Source organism: Phycodurus eques, chromosome 18 (assembly GCF_024500275.1).
Source record: "Phycodurus eques isolate BA_2022a chromosome 18, UOR_Pequ_1.1, whole genome shotgun sequence".
NCBI lineage: Eukaryota > Metazoa > Chordata > Actinopteri > Syngnathiformes > Syngnathidae > Phycodurus > Phycodurus eques.
Genome location: NC_084542.1, coordinates 11,973,925 through 11,993,680, shown reverse-complemented (window position 1 = coordinate 11,993,680; position 19,756 = coordinate 11,973,925). Strand labels below are relative to the sequence as shown.

The following is a 19,756-nucleotide window of genomic DNA, read 5'->3' as shown; positions in this document are numbered from 1 at the left end:
AAACGAAGTTAATCAGTGCTAATACCTATCCATGCATTTTCGATAGGGCCTGTCCTTGTTAGTTGAGTAAGTATAAGTCAATTTGTGGGTAAATTGACACGAGATCATTATAATTTCAGTTTTTGTTTGGTGGTGTGAAAAGAGCTTTTTCTAACGTAAAACGGGTGCCTTGGCTCAAGAAATGTTGGGGAAACCCTGGTCTACAGTATATGTGGGATTAAACCTTCACGGTTCTACTGTATTGGACTCAATGTGAACAAACAACAGTAGACTCAAAGGAAAGGTTTTTGGCCTACCGTCATGAATCCATCCAGTAGGCCCGAGTCCGGTTTGGGCGGAGCTTGTAGCCGCTCCATGGACCACTTTTCGATAATGGACGACACCTGAGAGTTTTCGGTGTTGAGGATGCGAAAGCCGGTCATGTTCACGCCACTGTAACGGTACGGCTCCATGTCCAGGGCAAAAAGGTCCTGGAAGCACAAAACCTTCATCATCAGTTTGCGCAAGTCTGTCTGCACTTATGCGACAGTAGCAAAAGTGAAGAATATGAAAGTGCAGCTGAAGGTTTTTCTGTTATTATGTTACCTCTTGCTGAGTTAGTAGTTTATTTTTGTTTTGTTTTTTTCCCTGGATTCTTTCAAGGTTACAGGTAGGCGTTTGGTGTGTTGCCATTTATCACACACGCATAGAAGGACAACCCAATTGTCCTGCATCCTGGCACGGCCAGCCGACACAGCACTGTTGACGGAGCGGCCGGAAATGGAGCGCCGCTGTCACTGTTTGCTGCATGAACCTGAAAGCAACGTGCTACGTTGGCTGGCTACCAACGTACAGCAGCGTTGGCCTTCCAGTCTGACACACAGTGGCTGATGATAAAGTGGCCTGACAAGCAGCATGCAGTCCAAGTCTCCGTAACGGACTCATAAATTATAATATGGAGACAAAAGTATTCGGACTCTTGACCATTACACCTCTACAAAAAGTTTGACTGTGTATGCGGAATACTTGTCCATTCATCCAGATGCACATTTACGTATGAGGCTCATCCCAAATGGTTTAAAGCCGCATTAATTTTCCAATTGACCTCATATGTTACATCAAAACAAGGCAATGGTGGAAGCAAGTATCATTTTCTCGCCATGTGCAAAGTACTACTAGATTGAAAGAATCCCAGCTGCTATATATAAACCACATCTGCTGTCAATGGCTTCATCTTCTTCTTTGTCTTCTGGAAAAATAAACCAGTGGAGATTGAAGCACGGGCAGAAAGCCAAGCTTGGTCTGATTTGATACATGCAAGATATGTTAGATTTCCAACGAGAATTCCAGTAGATTACAAAAATGGGTGGGGGTATGCACCACTGGCACATTATGGTCAAAAGGTGTTTAAGAGTTATCATCATAGTCAATGTAGATGAAATGATTTTATTTGACAAAGACTCGTGTGAGAATTTGCACAGGAAAACCTTGGACAAAGATCATTTTTGGCAAAATATGTTCAAGGCAATTTATGCTATTACTGTAAGGGGGGGGGGGGGGGGGGGAGTAACACTGAAATGTTCTGAAATGAAACTTGAAATAGATTTAATGACAAAAAAAGGGTTGAGTGGCCTTGTAAATATTCGTAAAAGGGGAGCCAGTGCACAAACTCGTAAGGATTTGTGTCCATTTTCAGTATATAGTGTGTTCTAATGCAATTATATGAATTTCTCGAGTGTTCTGTAAATACATTTTTGTCACAGAATTGTCTAAAATGTTTTGGTAAAATGAACAATTAGGAGTGAAGGGGCATTAAAAGGTCTGACCCAACCCAAGACTGAATGAAATGTGCTGCGACCCAAAACGTTTGGCCATATAGCGTCGCGCTCTAATCACCAATCAGGTTCTAGGATGGTCGTGCTCATTGGTCACGTGTCATTTCCAGGTCAGTCTTGTTCAACCTCTGTCTTTTGGTGCTCAGGTAACAGAGTGTCACATGTTTATTAGGTCCATAATGGGCCTAATAGCTGAAAGTACCATCCCGTCAGGGCTATTAGCCCGGCTCGAAGACCTCTTCTCCTCACCCGAGTTCAGCCGAGATATGCCTTCTTTCATCTGCTGCTGTCTTTGGAGAGGCTTGATCAAACAACAATGCTGTCAGAGGCACACTAAAATATTTCCAGACTGCTTTTGTTTCCGCCTCTCGAGATTCCGGATGGCGAATTTGGGTGCAAAAGGTTGTCCAGGGATTGAGAAAATCAATTGAAGTTGATTGTGTTGAAAATTCAAAGGGTGTATTTATAGTAAGCTGCCTGCGTTGGGAAAGTTCAACCTTGTCAATCACAACAAAGTCAGGTGATAGTTTAAATAATGGGGAGTTGTTTTTGAACTGGCGCTTGGATGAGTTATTCTTAGAGACCAAAGACGCGGCAGGTAAACAGATGGAAATTGGACAAGCAATTCTACTAATGGAGCAGTGTAAAAATAACAACAACAACAGCACATCATTTAATCACGGCAATATAAAAAAAATAAAAAAAAATTTAAAAAAAAGTGGCAGTTGACTCACCAGGGTGGTAAAAATATAGTGATAGTACTCTGTCATCATCCCCATGGCCAGAGCCTACAGGTGAAAAAGATCAGTTGAAATTAATAGCGTAATGAAGTATGAGCCGTTTATTTCCACAATGCATCAACCTTTCATTAAATCTCTGCAATTACAAAATCAAAACATCATGATTGCGCCTCTCAAAGTTTTAGAATAGTAATTCCCAAACTGTGGTACGAGTACCACTGGTGGCACGCGGGCTTCCTTGAAAATTCACTGCCCAAGTACAGTTTTGGTTGCATTTAAGTTTTAAATTCTAAACATTCACATTTAATCTTTAAGAAATGTTTGCATGTACATTTAGTTAGGTACAATGTTTATTTAACCTTTGTGTGCAGTGCATTTTAATTGAGTCACTATTTAACTATAAGTATAATTTTTTATTTTACTTATGTTTAAGCACCGTGCTAATATTCAAAGTGCACAAAGTTACACTGGTTTACAATAATAGTCAATTAGGAATAACTGTGCTTTTTTTAAATGAACAATTAGGCCTACTACGCTTCTGTATTTGAATGATGGGCATTACGGCGGCACTTGGAGAGCTATTTTTTGTTTTAGGTGGTACTTGGTGTAAAAAGTTGGAGAACCACTGTTTCAGAATAATAATAAAGGATGGATTTATGCTTGAGAACACCATCACGTCTCAGTTGCCTCTCTTCATTCAAATAAATTTACTTTTTGTCACTAAATGAAAAAATATGACATTCAGAGCAACGGAATGAAAAAACAGATCAAAATGAGTGAACGTAAATGATCTTTAATATTATAATTGTGTTTGCTTCGGCCCCAGCTCCTTTCTCAAGGCGCTTTGTCAAACTGACATTTCTGTGAGCTCATAAACATGCCTACCTTTTTCACATTTCATCAATCAAATTCTTTGTATACACTGTCAGAAATAAGGTAGCAGTCGCAGTGCATTTCAGTCCCTCCAGGCACAATCTTTTGTACCCCACAGGAAAAACTCCCGGGACTTTTACATTGCCCAGATCCAAAAAGGTACAGCTATGCTTTGTTCCATTGTTGACCAGGCACAACTCATCTCATGTTACCAACGTTATATTTTCACTCCCGTCACTTATTGTTTAAGGGAATATTGTAATTCACAACTGTTGTGGGAGCCCCGGAGCACAAATAACTGACTAACCGCTGCTTTAATACTTCGATAAATAATCATTCTTGTTGTTTCCCGCCGAGACACAGCTGTAAAGGCAATTCAGCCGACAATATGCTGCCGGGACGACGTCCGTTCATTAAGAGGCCCTGCGGTTCTCATAAAGACTGTGCCCCTGTTAAAAGAATTCAGCATAGATTTGAGTGAGATTAGATATTCTAATTAAAACCCTCTATTGTGCCATGAAGACGGGTGGGTTCGCCACAAACATCCAATATTTTACAAAGCGATTATAGACGCACGGGGCACGACACTATCCGAATCATTTGCATCAGTTTTTAAAGCCTAATAACTGGAACTTTCAAGCAGATTTAGGATATGTTTGCATGATAATGACTCAATTAAAATGTGAAACTTTTTCCTTCTCTTCGTGATTGATGACTAGATACGTGCCACACAAAAAAATCCGTTGGGTTAGGAGAAACCACGATATAGCGAGGGAACACTGTAGCGGAAAGGAACACGCGGCACCGCTTTTCCTTCCAAGTTGTGTTGAAGTTATCGTTGCTTTGCGAGAACCCGTTTATACTTCACATAAGATCGGACAATGAATCTAATTAAAGTGTACAGCGTGTTTGCAGAAAGCCTATAGTTGCTGTGTGAAAATGCACAGAAACGATAACGTGTCTTTCTGTTTCTTGCAAATTGTTATTGCCGTCTGATTTCAAAAAATAGCTACCGATCAATTTGTTGTGTACTGTATATGTCATAAAATAATACGGTGATTTTGCAGTTGTTTTCACAGTCATAACAGCCCTCTGAGGGACTACAATGTGGCAAGTGACAAAAATGAGTCTGACACCCCCGCGTTATAGACCATTAACAACCATTCACACTCACATTCCCACCTATGGGAAGACGTTTCTGGAAAAGAAAACAGATGATGACAACTGTCACTTCCCATTTGGAGACATTATGCAAATTGGACTTTTAATTGGATTCAGAAAGCAGCTGGATAAAATGGCTGCTTCTTCCCTATGGCGGGTGAATCTTAATAAAGCGCTCATACCTGTTTTAGTATCCAGGCAGCCATCTCGTGTCCGCAATCGAAGATGACGTGGAACTCTTTTGCTTTCTTCATCTCTTTGAGAAGTGGCTTGGCGTCCTTGGTCTCTGTGGGCAGCTGTCGGATCTTCAAACGAATGTTATATCGTGACGGCGCCTTGATCAGCTCCTGCAGTCGAATGAGTCCTGGAGACAAAGGAGACGCGCAAGGCGGGAGTCTTTAAAAGACGCCATTGTGTGCGCATTGTTTGATGTGCCGCCATTTTGATTGGGAAGATGCCATAAAACCGAGAGGTTTTCTGGGCTCATATACACGCCTCCCTAATCCGAAGTCTATTGATCCTCCTACTCATACTTGGAGAGCAGAGATACCAATATGGACCAATCAAGAGAAATTACACTACAGTAGGACGAAAGACAGAAAGTCGTAAGTTTGACTAGTCAGGCTCTGTTTGTCTTGCTCGTACCTTTGTCATCCTCACCTTTTCTAGTCTGGACTACACGGGTGGGTCGAAAGCTTTCTGTGATGAGATCACAATGAGTTTCCCCCCAGTGAGAAGAACTCCAGAGTTCAGTGATGAGAGCGGCGGGATTGATGGGCGAGATGATTACTTGTCATGGTTATAAAAATGGATGGAGGACCGAGGGTATTTTGAGAACTAGAGAGAGATAGGATTATTTTTTTTTTTTTTATGAAACCACTTTAAGATAGCTGAGCCTATTTCTTATGTTGAAATGAACTGCTGTGTGAGCACTTTAATGGGGTCCCCGGGAGTGAGACTGGATCCCTGGATGGGGTGTGAAATAGGAACATGGATGTCTTGTTGTGAAAAATAAAATCATTGTGAGAAAGCATAGTGAAACGGCAAAAAGCTCTCCGTGGGGAATTCTAATAGATCCCCATATGTTACAGCAATTCTCCTTTTTTGCGCAAAAGGCAAAGAGGAGGCAACATGAGTTCTCCCTGGGTGTTGAACACTTTTCACTTTTTTCAGTTCTACATTACTTGGGGAGTCCCCTTTTTGACAATAAAACACCCCAACACTGGTACAACGTGAAGTTCAACCAGAAATTAGAATACACTCGGAGTTTTAACCGTCATCAGGTGTGACATCGCGCAAGATGTCAGCATGTCGTAAGACTTCGAACGGAAATATGTTTAGCTTTTTCTTTGGCTTTTTGTGATAATATCACAAAGAGGAAATCTGAGATGATATAACTGTAATTAGAATTTATTGTGGCTGAGGAAAGCACCTGTCTGTTCAGTACAATATGAACGTTATAGCTGATTAAATATACAAAAATAAATTCTACCAAGAAAATCTTATCCTATTGAACTAGAAACCGCTTTGGAAAGTTGGAGCAAGCGGGATCACGGAGAGAAAACCCACACGAGCACGGGGAGAACATCCGAACTCCACACAGGAAGGCAGGAGATGAGATTCAAACCCCAAACCTAGAAACTGTAATGCAGATGTGCTAACCACTCATCTACCACGCTCACACAAATACATTTTTACTCTACCATATTTTCTATGGGAGAAATCCATTTCGAATTTGAACAACTTGGAAGACAATCTGGGTTACAGAACAGTTTGCGTGCAACTTTGGAGGTTCCACTGTACGTCTCACCAGAGACAAAACGTGGTGACTCTCCACCAGAAATTTAAGAATGTGTGTCATCACCCAAGAAGCAGACCAGTTGCTTTCCATTCAACTTTTGTGGTTTGCCGTGACCTGAATGATTGAGAATGTATACAGACAAAGGTTTGCTATATTGTTCATACTGCCACTTTGGGAGGTGTTAAGCTTTATATAAAAAAAAAAAGTCTGTCAAGGGAGCTGAACGTTTGCGAAACACTGTCAGTGTAGATATTTGTGGGTTCTAACTAATGCCTTCAGACATTCCCCCTGGATCTTCTAACGGCTGTGTGTGAATATTTTATCCCCTCCGATAGTCTTTCCCGCCAGCCGTCAGATAGGCTCCAAATCAGTAGCTAAGGGCCCTGGAGCATGAAGCTGTGTGATTTGTGAGCCTGGGGCCAGGTGGAGCCGGTGGTGGCAGCAAAGGGTGGTGGGGAGGATGCGAGACAACACAGCTGTCACGCTTTTCAGGGCGTCAGGTGTGCTCTACGCAGGCACTCCCCTGCCTAAATCCCCATTTGGGGAGAGTCTCAGAGAGGGATTGGGGGGTTGAGATGTCACCTTTCAGCATCACACTGTAACAATTTGCTGGACAACATGCTGAGCTCCCAGGCAGGACGTGAGGGGAGGTCAAGGGGACTCGCCAGATGAATGTGGCCATTGGGAGGGGATATCATCTGAGGTTAACGTGCATAAGGCTAGCATGCTGGGATGTGACATACAATCACCATCAGTTATCTAATATCATCCAATAATCAGCGCTGTGTCAAATATGCAGCCTTAAAAAGGGTAAGAATGGCAAAACTGAATAAAAATTGCAGAAAACCATATTTCTACTTGTTTGGCCATGTATAGATTAGCAGCATATGTCTTTGTTCATGGAGGATAAAGCAAAAGTCAAAATAAATTTAAACAAAAGTGTATTGTCATTGTGTTCCTCCATTCATTTGGTTAGTTAGCAGCACTGCAGGCTACTTCGTGGTTCAATATTAGGAAGCGAGAGACAGAACAGAGCAGGAAGGAACGGTACCATCCCTAAACGGAAAAGAGAGAAAATAGGCTCTTGCACAGCACCCCGTCATTTTTGGAATCACTTTTTTGTTCATTTGTGTCTGTCTCTGTGTGTGTGTGTGTGTGTGTGTGTGTGTAGGTGTGTGCGCACGCGGGCCTGTGTGTAATTCTGCTGAGAAACACCAATCAAAACAATACCTGTCACCATGGTAGAGGCATCTAGACAAGCCCTTATTTGAGCGCAGAGCACTGCCAAGGCTGAACAATCCTCAACATCTCCATCTGACTCATTTGATTAAAAAATCTTTACTCGCATGCCGATATTGATCCACTACCCTATAGGTCACAACTAATTAAAGGACTAACTAGTAGCTATAATGAGGAAATACTTCTCACTGTTGACTGACAACGTCAGAGAGGTCGATTGACCATGAATGAATGTGGTTGAATGTTTGGTGGTGGTCGGAGGTAGGCGCAGAATGGCAGCCACGTTTCCGTCAGACTGCCCCAGGGCAGCTGTAGCTACACGAGTAGTTTACCAACATCAGGGTGTCACTGAGGAGTGAATCAAGAATGTGTGAAATTGTGGAACATCTTTGAGTGCCTAGAAAAGCGCTATATAAATGTAATGCATTATTATTATTATTGCTAAACAGTCATTTATTTTCAACTATAGTTTAAAGCTTTTGACATAAAATACTAAACTGTGTAGGAGAGTTGGATTTGCCAAGAAAAGAACCCATACTAAAACAGATAAATAACTGGATGAGCCAACATTTTACGGGGAATAAAAGGAACAAAAAAACTGAAACGTTTGATGCTATCGACCAGCAGAAGTGTTAATATTTCCATTGTGTCATTCATCAGTATTTCAAACCCCCTCATAACTTGGTCTATTTTCCTTGCATTAAGCTGCCATCTCCCCCAAAAGCTCGTAAATTGTGTACTATTTGAATGTCGTTACCTTCGGTGGGGCAATTACCTTTAAGCTCATAAAGATATCAAGCAGCTAAAATACAACTGGTCTCTTAAAAGGCACATTATGAGGCCCTTCACAGAGCGTACGGAGAGACAAAATCACCCCCCCCCCCTCCTCCTGAGAGATCAAGTGTCTGTTTGTTATTAATGGCGGCTGTCAGAGCGCACATAGCACAGTGCGGCATTGCAGTAATCTGAAGAGACACTAGGTCATTCTGGGTAATGTGGTCCTCTCTCTGTTCTTTTTTTTTTTTTTTTTTTTTAAAGCTTTGTGCTACTGACGTCTTTGTAGGAAGACTGACATGAGCTGCACCTGGAGGACCGAGGTAGAACAGTAAGCTATTGATTTTTGAATTAGCTTGACAGGTTGCAAAGCACTCGCCCAACTATGAGTGTCTCTTTTGTAGTTTCCATCTGGCGCCTCTTGCTATCCAAGGGACAAAGATTAGCACTTTTAACGGACATAAACAACAGCCTCCCGTGACTTTCTGGAAATGGGTTTTGGGCTTAACGAAAGAAGCGGAGCAGCAGCTGTTACCTGTACCTGTGCTGTCGTCATAGACCACAGTGACGGTTCTCCACTTGAAGAAGTGCACCAGGTCCAGAATGGCTCGGCTGAGGGACGAGAAGTCCGGGTACAGGCTGACATAGTACGAGTCCTTGTTGTCCGACACCTGATGCTTCCACTTTGTCTGGACGTGGGGCACTCCCAGAGCATTGCAGATGGACTGGACCGCGTTGGCCGACGAGCTGTGTGACGGCCCAAATATGGCGGCCACTCCTAGGGACAGCTGGTCACATGCTGGGTGAGGATGAGAGAAGAAGACATGAGGCATAAAAGACAAACATTGATTGGCCAGGCTAGCACATTCTAATGAGATCCAATAAAAGGATTGTGGTAAAAATTCTGCCTTTGACAAAGACATTATTCCTCAGTTTTAAATAAGCTATTCATTTAAAGTCCCTATAAAATGAATTCAAAATACATTATACATATATTCCGGCCATTGGAAGCTTTAAGTAGGTATATTTTCGTTGTTCAATCATGTACCTATGTGGAGGCATAAAAGCAAGCCACATACAGTCTAGACAAATAACCTTTCCCACATTTACAACGACAGTATTGGCAATTTAGAGTCTTCCATTAACCTAACATGCACGTTATTGGAATGTGGAAGGAAGCCAGAGTACCTGCACAAAGACCCTCAAGCACAGGAAGAACATGTAAACACCATTACTTATCTTTATTTCCCTCAAAAGTGTTCAAACTTTGACCAGGGACTCACCTTTGCGGGACGCCTCAAAGCTGTCAAAGATGTTTATTCTCTGGATGTCATAGGTCAGCGTTGTGTTTGGGAGCAAAGTGCGGTTCCTGTTGATTGTGTTCAAGGCAAATTTGAAGGCGAGTTCCTCTGCTCCCGAGGGGCCGCTCTCGATAGATTCAAATATTCCCCCTGAAGGAAGGGAAAAAAAGGGATATAACCAGACTGAAGCACTGCTGAAATCAACAAATACTGTTGCTGTGATCTTGGATCTTATTAAATCAAATGAGGGCAACTTTAATGTTAATCCAGATCAACAATTTCTTAATGTTTAAATTTACATTGCTGCCAATGTGTTACCTGGATCAGATCCAGATGACATTTATAGCTTTTGGCCCTGCAAACACATTGCACACATTGGTGATAACAACACAATCTGGATTCATTCCAGATGGATCCTAGTTTTACATTACAGCTTTTGACACTGCATATACTGTACATATCAAATATAATGAAAAATCCTTTCTTTGTGTGTGTGTGTGTGATGTCACCACAGAAGAGTACAAGCGATGGCAAATCAAATTATCCTATTTTGGCCCAGCGAGGGGAAATTTTGATTTGTTCTATTTATTATACTCATTATCGTCATTCATGGGGAAATTTAAACTCATACTCTGCTGTATATTTTTATGCTGCACACTACACAAAGAACACGATCACACATATGCAGTCATGCAAGGAGAGACATGAGATGTACAGTATAGGCTAAAAAAATATATAGAATCAATATATGTATAAAAAAAAAAAATTCAGTTTTTTTTTTTTTTTTTATGTAAGATAGGGTAACTTGATGTATTTATAGTAGCTATTGATTGAGGTTAGTGGTGCGGGGGGTGCCCTGACTAGTTATAGAGAGTGATGATGACCATAGCTTCCGAAAATGAAAGTGAGGTGACAAAAGTGGGACATGTCTTCCTGGCTGCACCGTATGCTATGCATACAATATGGCAAAAGCAACAATATAGGTGAAAAACTGACCTCCCCAAAAAAACAAAATATTTTTGTGACATCTGGGTGTGATCTTTGTGCTCATGATTTTTATTTGTTTTGTTCTTCTCCCAGTGTACAATAAACAGCTGAAAAGTCCATCAGCGACTGTTGCTCTCCTTTCCCACACGCGAGGGCATGTGCGTAAGTAAACTTTGAAACCCCATAAAAAAAGATCACTACAAACCGCAGATTTACACCGTACACTGCAGTGTGAGTTCAATGACTTAAACCTTCCTCCCATCGTCGCCGTCATCGCATTTTAACGCTTTAGCGCTTGTATGAGAGTTAAGAATATTAGCATTTCACTGAAAACAATGGCGGTACAATTAATAAAGGTTTTATGATCAAGACAGTTTGACCCTGGAGCAGATGAATTCAATTTCCATGATTTCCTACGCGAACAAACTGTGATGGATACTGCAAATGGTGCATGAAGGTGCTGAGTGGTACATTGACAGGCAACATAAGCGCATTTGGTTACCAGCAGTCTTCGGTATAATTAATGACATGTGGATGAAAGGTTGAGTTCAGTGGTGGGCGACCTTCCTCAACCGCCTCACTCAGCCTTGACAAGAAGGGCTCACTTTTCCATTTCGCCCCTATTGATTTAAATCAATCATCAAACCAGAAGGGTGTGTGTGTGTGTGTGTGTGGGTGGGGGGGGGGGCATGAGCACAGACAGCGAAGAAATAAACTTAGCACGTGATTTCAATATGAACATCTTTCTCAAATGTCACTACGTGCTGATTTTCCTTCCTTGACTACTAATCGGAGACGATGATAATGAGCGGGTCACGCTGCGCTGTTACTCATTGATCGACAAAGTAAGAGCACAGCAATAATAAACAGCAACCAATACACACTGTTTTAGAGTAAATTATCACCACTGAGGTGCAGTTAATTTTAAAACAGCTCCCTTTGGACGTGTTTATTATTTGGGTTGCTTGAAACAAAGCCATTAAACCGCCAAACAGTCCTCTCAGCGCCGTTCGCAATGTTAAATAAAGGAAAGAAATGCTTGCATCGATCTTCCTCAAAGAGTTTAAATTTTTTTTTTTTTTAATAGAAGCACCAAGTATTAATAAATAAATAAAGATTTAAGTGTGGTGTACAATAACTGGAGAACATATAATAATAGTATTAGAAATGAATAAATAGGGGAAAAAAATCAAGATAACAAAAATTGCATGGGCATAAATGACTATAATACAAGGCATCCTCCATTTGTTTCTTATTGTGCACCATAAAAATAAATAAATAAATAAATATATATATATATCAACCAGGCTTCATCAATGAGCTTGGCAACAATGTTGAACAAATATAAATACTGTTTACACTTGCAGCTCAATAAATTTGAATATTATGAAAAACGTTTTCTTATTCCAATTGTTCAATTGAACTAATATGAATAAGAATAAAACGAAAAGAAAACCATATATAGTTTCATTGCATATGGAGTGAAATATTTCATTGTTTTATTTACTCTATATATTTTTGATGATGATAGCTCACAGCTGACGAGAACCTCGAATTTATCATCTCAAGAAATTTTAACACTGCATTACATATCCATCCATCCATCCATCCATTATCTCAGCCGCTTCTCCTCACTAGGGTCGCGGGCGTGCTGGAGCCTATCCCAGCTGTCATCGGGCAGGAGGCGGGGTACACCCTGAACTGGTTGCCAGCCAATCGCAGGGCACATACAAACAAACAACCATTCGCACTCACATTCACACCTACGGGCAATTTAGAGTCTCCAATTAATGCATGTGTCTGGGATGTGGGAGGAAACCGGAGTGCCCGGAGAAAACCCACGCAGGCGCGGGGAGAACACGCAAACTCCACACAGGCGGGGCCGGGGATTGAACCCCGGTCCTCAGAACTGTGAGGCTGACGCTCTAACCAGTCGTCCACCGTGCCGCCTGCATTACATAAATTTTTTTAAATATAGCAATTAGCTAGGAATTGGCTTTCTGGAAAGTATTTTTGCATGTGTTTAATGAATCTATATAATGGTTTCCCTTTTTTTTTTTAATTGAACTACAGTACACAATTAATGTTTGAAAAAAAATGTTAAAAAATAATATACACATATATGCACTGCATTTATACACCACTTCTAAACAAATACTACTGTGCATATATTGTTAAACGAATACTAATAATGAAAATAATCTCGCTGAGCGTGATTATCCCTACAAAGACTCAATTTCCCCATGAGACTGTGCACCTAATTTAACTAATCTGGTTTGTGTTGAGTATACATTCATCTATTTGTTTATATTACTTGTACATTTCCCCCTCTATTTAAGGCCAACTAGGGAGCTGAACAGTGTTAAACTAAGTAGAAAAAGCAGCTTAAATGTGACAGTATATGAATTTGAACTCATCACATCACTCAAGTACAGGCTTTTTGTTATGTTGTCATTGATTGAGCTGTTTTTCTTTTTTTTTCTTATTCGATGTGATCTATCTCATCTCACATTCTAATGATGAAAAAAAAAAGGCCTGAAAGTTGCACCGCAAGATGATTGGAATCACGTCCGTCCATCCATCCATCCATCCATCCATCCATTTTCTGAGCCGCTTCTCCTCACAAGGGTCACGGGCGTGCTGGAGCCCATCCCAGCTATGATAGGGCAAGAGGCGGGGTACACCCTCAACTGGTTGCCAGCCAATCGTAGAGCACATACAAACAAAAAACCATACGCACTCACATTCATTGCCCCGACAGGCAATTTAGAGTTGTCAATTAACCTACCACACATGTTTTTGGGATGTGGGAGGAAACCGGAGTGCCTGGAGAAAACCCACGCGGGCACGGGGAGAACATGCAAACACAGGCAGGGCCGGGGATTGAACCCCGGTCCTCAGAACTGTGAGGTGGACGCTCTAACCGGGCGGCCTCCGTGCCGCCTGGAATCACGTCAGTCCCAGGTAATAGACAATGATTACGCTCTTGCCTCTTGGGCGCAAACGGGGCTCTCTTGGTGTATTCGACCAGAATTCAAACAAGCATTAGGGGTGACACCATCTTTTCTACACCCTGCATGGCCTGAACATGAAAGTAGGATTGAAAATGGCTGGAAAATTAACAGTTAATCTTTTTCTATGGGTTAAGTTGGATAATTTTAGAACCTTCTTTTTTTTTTTTTTTTTTAAATCCATTTCTACAGTGTCGTGCTTATTCTGTTCAAGGTTGTGTCGAGTTGAAACCTATTTCAGCTGACGAAAGGCAGAATACATACCGCCAGGACGGCATGCCAGTCCATTGCAGGGCACCAATTAGAGACGGACAACCATTCACACTCACATTAACACCGTCACCAACACATCGCCAATGATATTTATGAAAATAATAATATTATTATTTTTTTAAATTTATGGTACTAATTAATGGCATATTCAATGTTGGACACATTCCATGGGAAATACTTTTTTATATTTTTCTTTGGTTCATTTGTACAGAAGACTTTCAACAGAGGACAATAAATAAATAAATAAACAAATAAATAAATAAATAAATGTTGAAAAGCATGACCATTTGACCAGTGGTAACCAGTCAGGGCCAGCAAGGCCTTCTCTGCTGGCCTAAACACTATCAGTAGCAATAACAATAGTTACGACCAAAATTCGAATATTTGTTTGATTAAATTAAAGAAAAATGAATTCATCTATTCCCAACACTATACTCTTTGCATTTCGTAGTGTGTACCGCCTCCAGTAGGCCTACATGTGTGTTAGATTTTCTTTTGTCCAATTAGATTTTAGCCTGTATGCACTGCCATGTCAATATAATCTGCCCAGGGCCTCCAGAATAGTGCTGGTTGATGATAACTTCAACTATATTAGCAATGGGACTGTTTCTTGAACCACTCATACTTCAAATTCCCTCACAGGGCCAGCTAGCTGACCCACAAAAACTTTGTTCCATCCTCTAATTGGCAGCTCAGAGTAAAACGTGTCCCAGCCAACATGCAAAACATATCTATAGCAATCTGCACACATTAATATATTTAATAATCAGCATTGCTGGTATAATTTACGTTTTATTATTATTATAAATATTGATTCTGAGCTGCTCCAGATGATTTACCTTGCAGGGTTTTATATTGTGTTTTTGTACACTTTGAATATAACTTCTCAGATTATTATTCCTGGTCAAGTCACACGTTTGTGTTGGTACATGTTGGTGGGCAGAATTCATGGGCCAAAACAATTTTTGTCCTCAAACCAGATTAGAGCATATAGAGAAAGGACAGGGAGACCTTGCAGCAACACAGTCATACAAACGCATACCACGCAAACGACTCAAAAACAACACTATTAGGATTCTAATTAGAAAAAAACCACTTTTATTTATAATATTAAATCACAGCTCTTTAAGAAAAAGACACTCCTGGGTCTGTAACAGCCTAATGCAAAATCGTTTAAGATTACACCAGCGTGGGGAACATTCATTTAGGCGTGTCCTGAGTGTCGCAAATTAAATTACTTGGCGAAATGATAAGATAATAACTTGCTAACTCAATTCTAAAAGGACTTCTACATGTTGCGCTGCACCTTTCAGACAGATGCACAATTGTTTTAATTTGCTTAATTTATGCAGTGGAGCTGGTTTTTTAATTTTTATTTTTTGTGAGATTTTATTTATTTTTTTGCTTCCAAGTCCAATTTCATAATGGAGGGAAAATAGCCTGTGTCCCGCTGAGCAGGTTGTTATGGTCCAAATGACTGCAAGTGTGTGAATTACAGGAGAGAGTGATGAAAGTGGATGTGTGTGCATGTGTGTGTGCGTGTGTTTGCGTGTGTGTGTGTGTGTGTGTAAATGAAAGCACCACCATGATTTGGACGGGTGTGAATTATGGTGCAAATGAAAGCTCGACGTGAGTTACAGAGCGAGATAATCACCTGCGCGAAAAAACAGGCCTGCCCATTTGAGTGTCTCACTGTTTGTGTGTACGAGCGCTCCTGTTCTCAAGAGCGCGTGTGTGCGCGCGTGTGTGCGTGTATGTGTGAGCGCGAAAGAGTGAGAGGCGAGTGGAAATGAAAGTGCTGCGTGGGAGTGTGTTTTCATATGTGTTTTACCCTCTTTTATATGCGCACAAAAAACTGAGTGCCTTGATGTGTTGCAGAGAAAATTGGCTTATTATCTTTTTTTGGGGGGGGGTTATAGTTGACACATAATAGTAATATTGTAGTCACATTCATTACTTTTTAACTGGAAGTCTATTTGTGTGACTTGACGCGAGGACAGCGAGGGGAAGGTTACCCGGTACACAATGCATGAAAGTACAATTAGCTTTTCTTTACTCAAGGATGCTGACGGAGATAGAGTCAGATAAGTTGCCATGGCGACTCGCGCCATCTACGCCACGGTTGAGAGGCAGCGGCAGTTGGCCAACGCGAGCGGTTGATTGGTAGAGGAAGGACGTTAAGACAGTGCGGATGGCCCGTCTCCGTCTGCCTCTGTGACTAATGACCGGCGGTGCAGCTGCAGGATGGCGGCGGGGCCACGCTGCCATGGTAACCGGCGAGCAAAATGTTAGGCTAAATGGCCCAGGTAAGCACATGCAGCCGCTCAGCGAGGACGTAAAAGCCCCTCCACCGCCACCAATTTCGGTCCTGCTGAGGTCTCTGCACGTCCCGCAATAAGTGATGGAACCCCCCCCCCATAAATACGTCCTGAAATTCCCAGTGGGAATGCCCCCCGTATGTTTGCCTGGAAATGCGACGTGATGCATGAAAGCCAGGAGAGAGGCACCACTCCCGCTCATTAATCTGACACTCCCCTCGCGATGGACTGACCTTCACACACTACACTGCGAGGGCCCTTTTCATCTCCTGGAAGACCTCCCACAAGTGTGACCGGGACACTGCCTACATCGGCCAGTTTGGATCGCGGCCAGGGCGATGATGTCATAAAAGCAAGTCAGTACTTTCAAAAATGAGTGCTTTCAACAGCAACAATATCAAGTTTTAACACTCTCTGTTCCAAATTGCTGATTTGTTTGGATTTCAGTTTTCCCCCATTAGAAATAATGGAAATAGAAAATACTAATGGGTTTTTTGTCTTTATCAACATTTTTGCCTATTTTACTGACGTAACTGACATGTTACGAATCAAACCAGTAACTGAATCATTATCAATTTTCTGCACTGTCAATTGGAAATGATGTCCAGTTTTTTAACAAAGGGACAGAAATAATGTTTTTTTTCTCCAATTCATTGATTAATCAAAAAATAATCGATTATTAAACTAATCATTTGTTGCAGCCGTACTTTGTCAGTAAAACACTAAAAATTAAGGATGAACACTATTACTTACGATTAAAACAAACAAAATAATATTTCACAGAAAGGTAATGAAATACAATTAATAAAATATCAAATTGAACAGTGACCATTTTCCATGTTTTGACATAAACATATTAAGCATAGTTTCCATTTTATCTTTTGTTTCAATATTAGTTAAGGCTAGTGTAGCTCTCTACCTGATAGGGAAGTCTTTAAATTACGTTTTTCAGGGATAATAATCGATTGCTCATTCGTTTAGTATTCTGTCTCATACGTGCAAGTTATTGATTAATCAGGCTTTGAAGCAAAAGAAGCAAAATGGAGTGCAATACTGTTGAATTAGTGTCAATGCATTTGATGTCTACAGAAGAACAGCATGATGTCAGCGATGGCCTACTGTACATCTCCTCTAATAGCTCCAATGGGAGGCTTTATTCTGCAGAATAAAGGGAAAGCCCTTTTATCTGCGGGGATATGTTCCAGACCCAGCCAATAGTTGACAATGAACGATATAAAAAGTGAGATAAAAAGAGAGATCAACTACAGACTTAAAAAAAAATAGTTTTAACCATCCCATACAGTTTATAAACACATTTGAATGTACAAATGTTTGTATGTAAACACATCTTTTTAAACACATTGTAAACATATTCAAACATAAAAAACTAATTGCAAAGATGTGGGTGTCTGTGCGTGAGCTGTGGCTGACAGCAGCTTCGGTGCGAGCGTGCAAATTGTATTCACCGTTCTGCCGGCGTTCAAAAAACGGCAGGAAAGTGCAACGGTGACTGTGGCTCTCCTTTCCCACATGCGAGGGCATTAAAGTAAGTGAGTACAGTGGCACACTGACTCACAAGTGCCTCAATTTCTGACTTTTTCGAGTTAAGTGCCTGTTACGATCTTGTTAAAGGAAGAAATTAAACTCCTCAAGGTACCATTGTATACTGTAAACCGTCGAATTTTTCATCGTCAGTTGATCAAGAAAATCCATTTCCCACTCTAATTACAAACATACAAAATGGCAACAAGTTCCATATAAAACTATGACTTGAGTTTGTACTCCGGACGAATTGTATTCCAGTTATCACCATCACTAACGAGTGCTAAAATATTCCCTTCATGGCTCAGTCCAGCTTTATGATAAGTGAGCAAAATGGTCGGAGAGAGAACACAATCCCTCCTGTCAGTCCCGAGCATTTTGACACCGAGCTCAACTGTCCCCTGACACTTGGGGCCGCTAAGCCTCCAGCTGACTCACACACTTGAAGTGACGCATGCGAGCACACACAATCACGCAGCGGGCAGGATTGAGCCTAAACCGAGCTGTCAGCCACAAAACAAGTGAGTCTGGGAAAAAGGGGAGAGTTGAAAGCCCACACCTGTGGTGTTCCATGGAACTTCAATTCAGTCTTGGAATGTAACGAAGTAATTAATACTTCGTTACTGTACTCATGTAGAATTGGCAAGTATCCATACTTTACCATCTGTGTTACTCTTTAATAAAGATTGACTTTTTACATACATGCAATATCAGAAAATCACTTCTAACTCTTAGGTACAGCAAATGCCAGCTACTATAAGACTTTTATTTATGAGCCTATAGCGTTCAGATGAACTATATTTCACGAACAAGTTGTCTGTACTGTAAATAAGTTGGCTTTGCTTTATATCTTTTTTTTTGTTCAAGAAAATGAAACTGGCAGTCATTTCCAATAGTATCAATCCTTTTTGGAGCAATCGGTAAATAATCGATTGCATTGGGAACGCCCCTTTTTCATTGCCAAAATCGATACGCCGTCATGTCTTGGTGTGTACGTCAGCGACGGAACTGCAGACCAAATTTGCTGCATAGCCAGAGTGGACAAACAAATGTACTTCCTATAATATAAGTGGCAGTATTTTATGTATTTGTCGCTGTCGGGCAAAATCACCCCACCTTCAAAACGACAACTTCTTGGGAAATGAAGGAAAAAAAAAAAAAAAAAGACATCTTGCTTGAGTTTCCAAACACCGCTTTGTTCAAGTTGGGATTATACCTTATATTGCTATCACACAACCGCACCCCAAAACGGTGTTCAATCGCTAATTTAATATACTAAAATATTACTCATCTTATTACTGTGTCATTGATTAAAATGGTACCAACACGGTGCCAGGCACATGTGCCCGTCAAAGTCCGTCATGGTCACACGACACCACCAACATAAAAAACGCCTTGAACATAACAAAAGTAAATGCCTGTGCCTCATCATCTTCCCAAACTCTTTTTCAAAGGTATGCGATGAAATTAATACAACAATGAGCTGACAAAACCTGTGGACAGGAGGAAATTAATCTGTATGCACTTGAACAAAACAAGCCTACTAAAATGGATTTAGCTTCACTATTTTCACTCATTGTCATTGTCATGACTAAAACATCCAAACTTTCAATATAGGCGACAATTACGCTGCAGAACATGTAGGCTAGTAGTTTAATAAGTAGTAGTTATTAGTTACTGCTGACTCTACTTTGGGGGGAGTTTTGTTTTCTGTAGACATTTTTAAGTCCAGAGCTATGGAATAAGTGCCAACGCTCACAGCATTAGCGAGATTCTTAAAGTAATAATCTACATGATACTAATTCTAACAAAGTTATTATTTTGTTAAGATGCATGTACTTTTAGCCAAGTATGAATTTTGGGTACTTTATACAAGACTGCCTACTTTTTCCCACAGGGGTGCCATAACAAACTTCACTTTT

General features: G+C 40.9%; 1 protein-coding gene across 4 annotated transcripts in view; it reads right to left on the bottom strand.

Annotated features, from left to right (window-relative positions):
• LOC133416798 (glutamate receptor ionotropic, kainate 2) overlaps positions 1–19,756 on the bottom strand; it is an 83,241-nt gene that overhangs the window by 44,508 nt on the left and 18,977 nt on the right. For 3 of the 4 annotated variants that reach the window (XM_061704006.1, XM_061704003.1, XM_061704004.1), the window contains 5 exons: positions 9,686–9,853; positions 8,938–9,201; positions 4,771–4,952; positions 2,549–2,602; positions 297–470 (listed from right to left, as the gene is read on the bottom strand). In XM_061704006.1, the coding sequence (XP_061559990.1) occupies positions 297–470; positions 2,549–2,602; positions 4,771–4,952; positions 8,938–9,201; positions 9,686–9,853 (842 nt within the window). The remainder of the gene's footprint in view (positions 1–296; positions 471–2,548; positions 2,603–4,770; positions 4,953–8,937; positions 9,202–9,685; positions 9,854–19,756) is intronic. The other variant, XM_061704005.1, reaches the window with a different exon arrangement.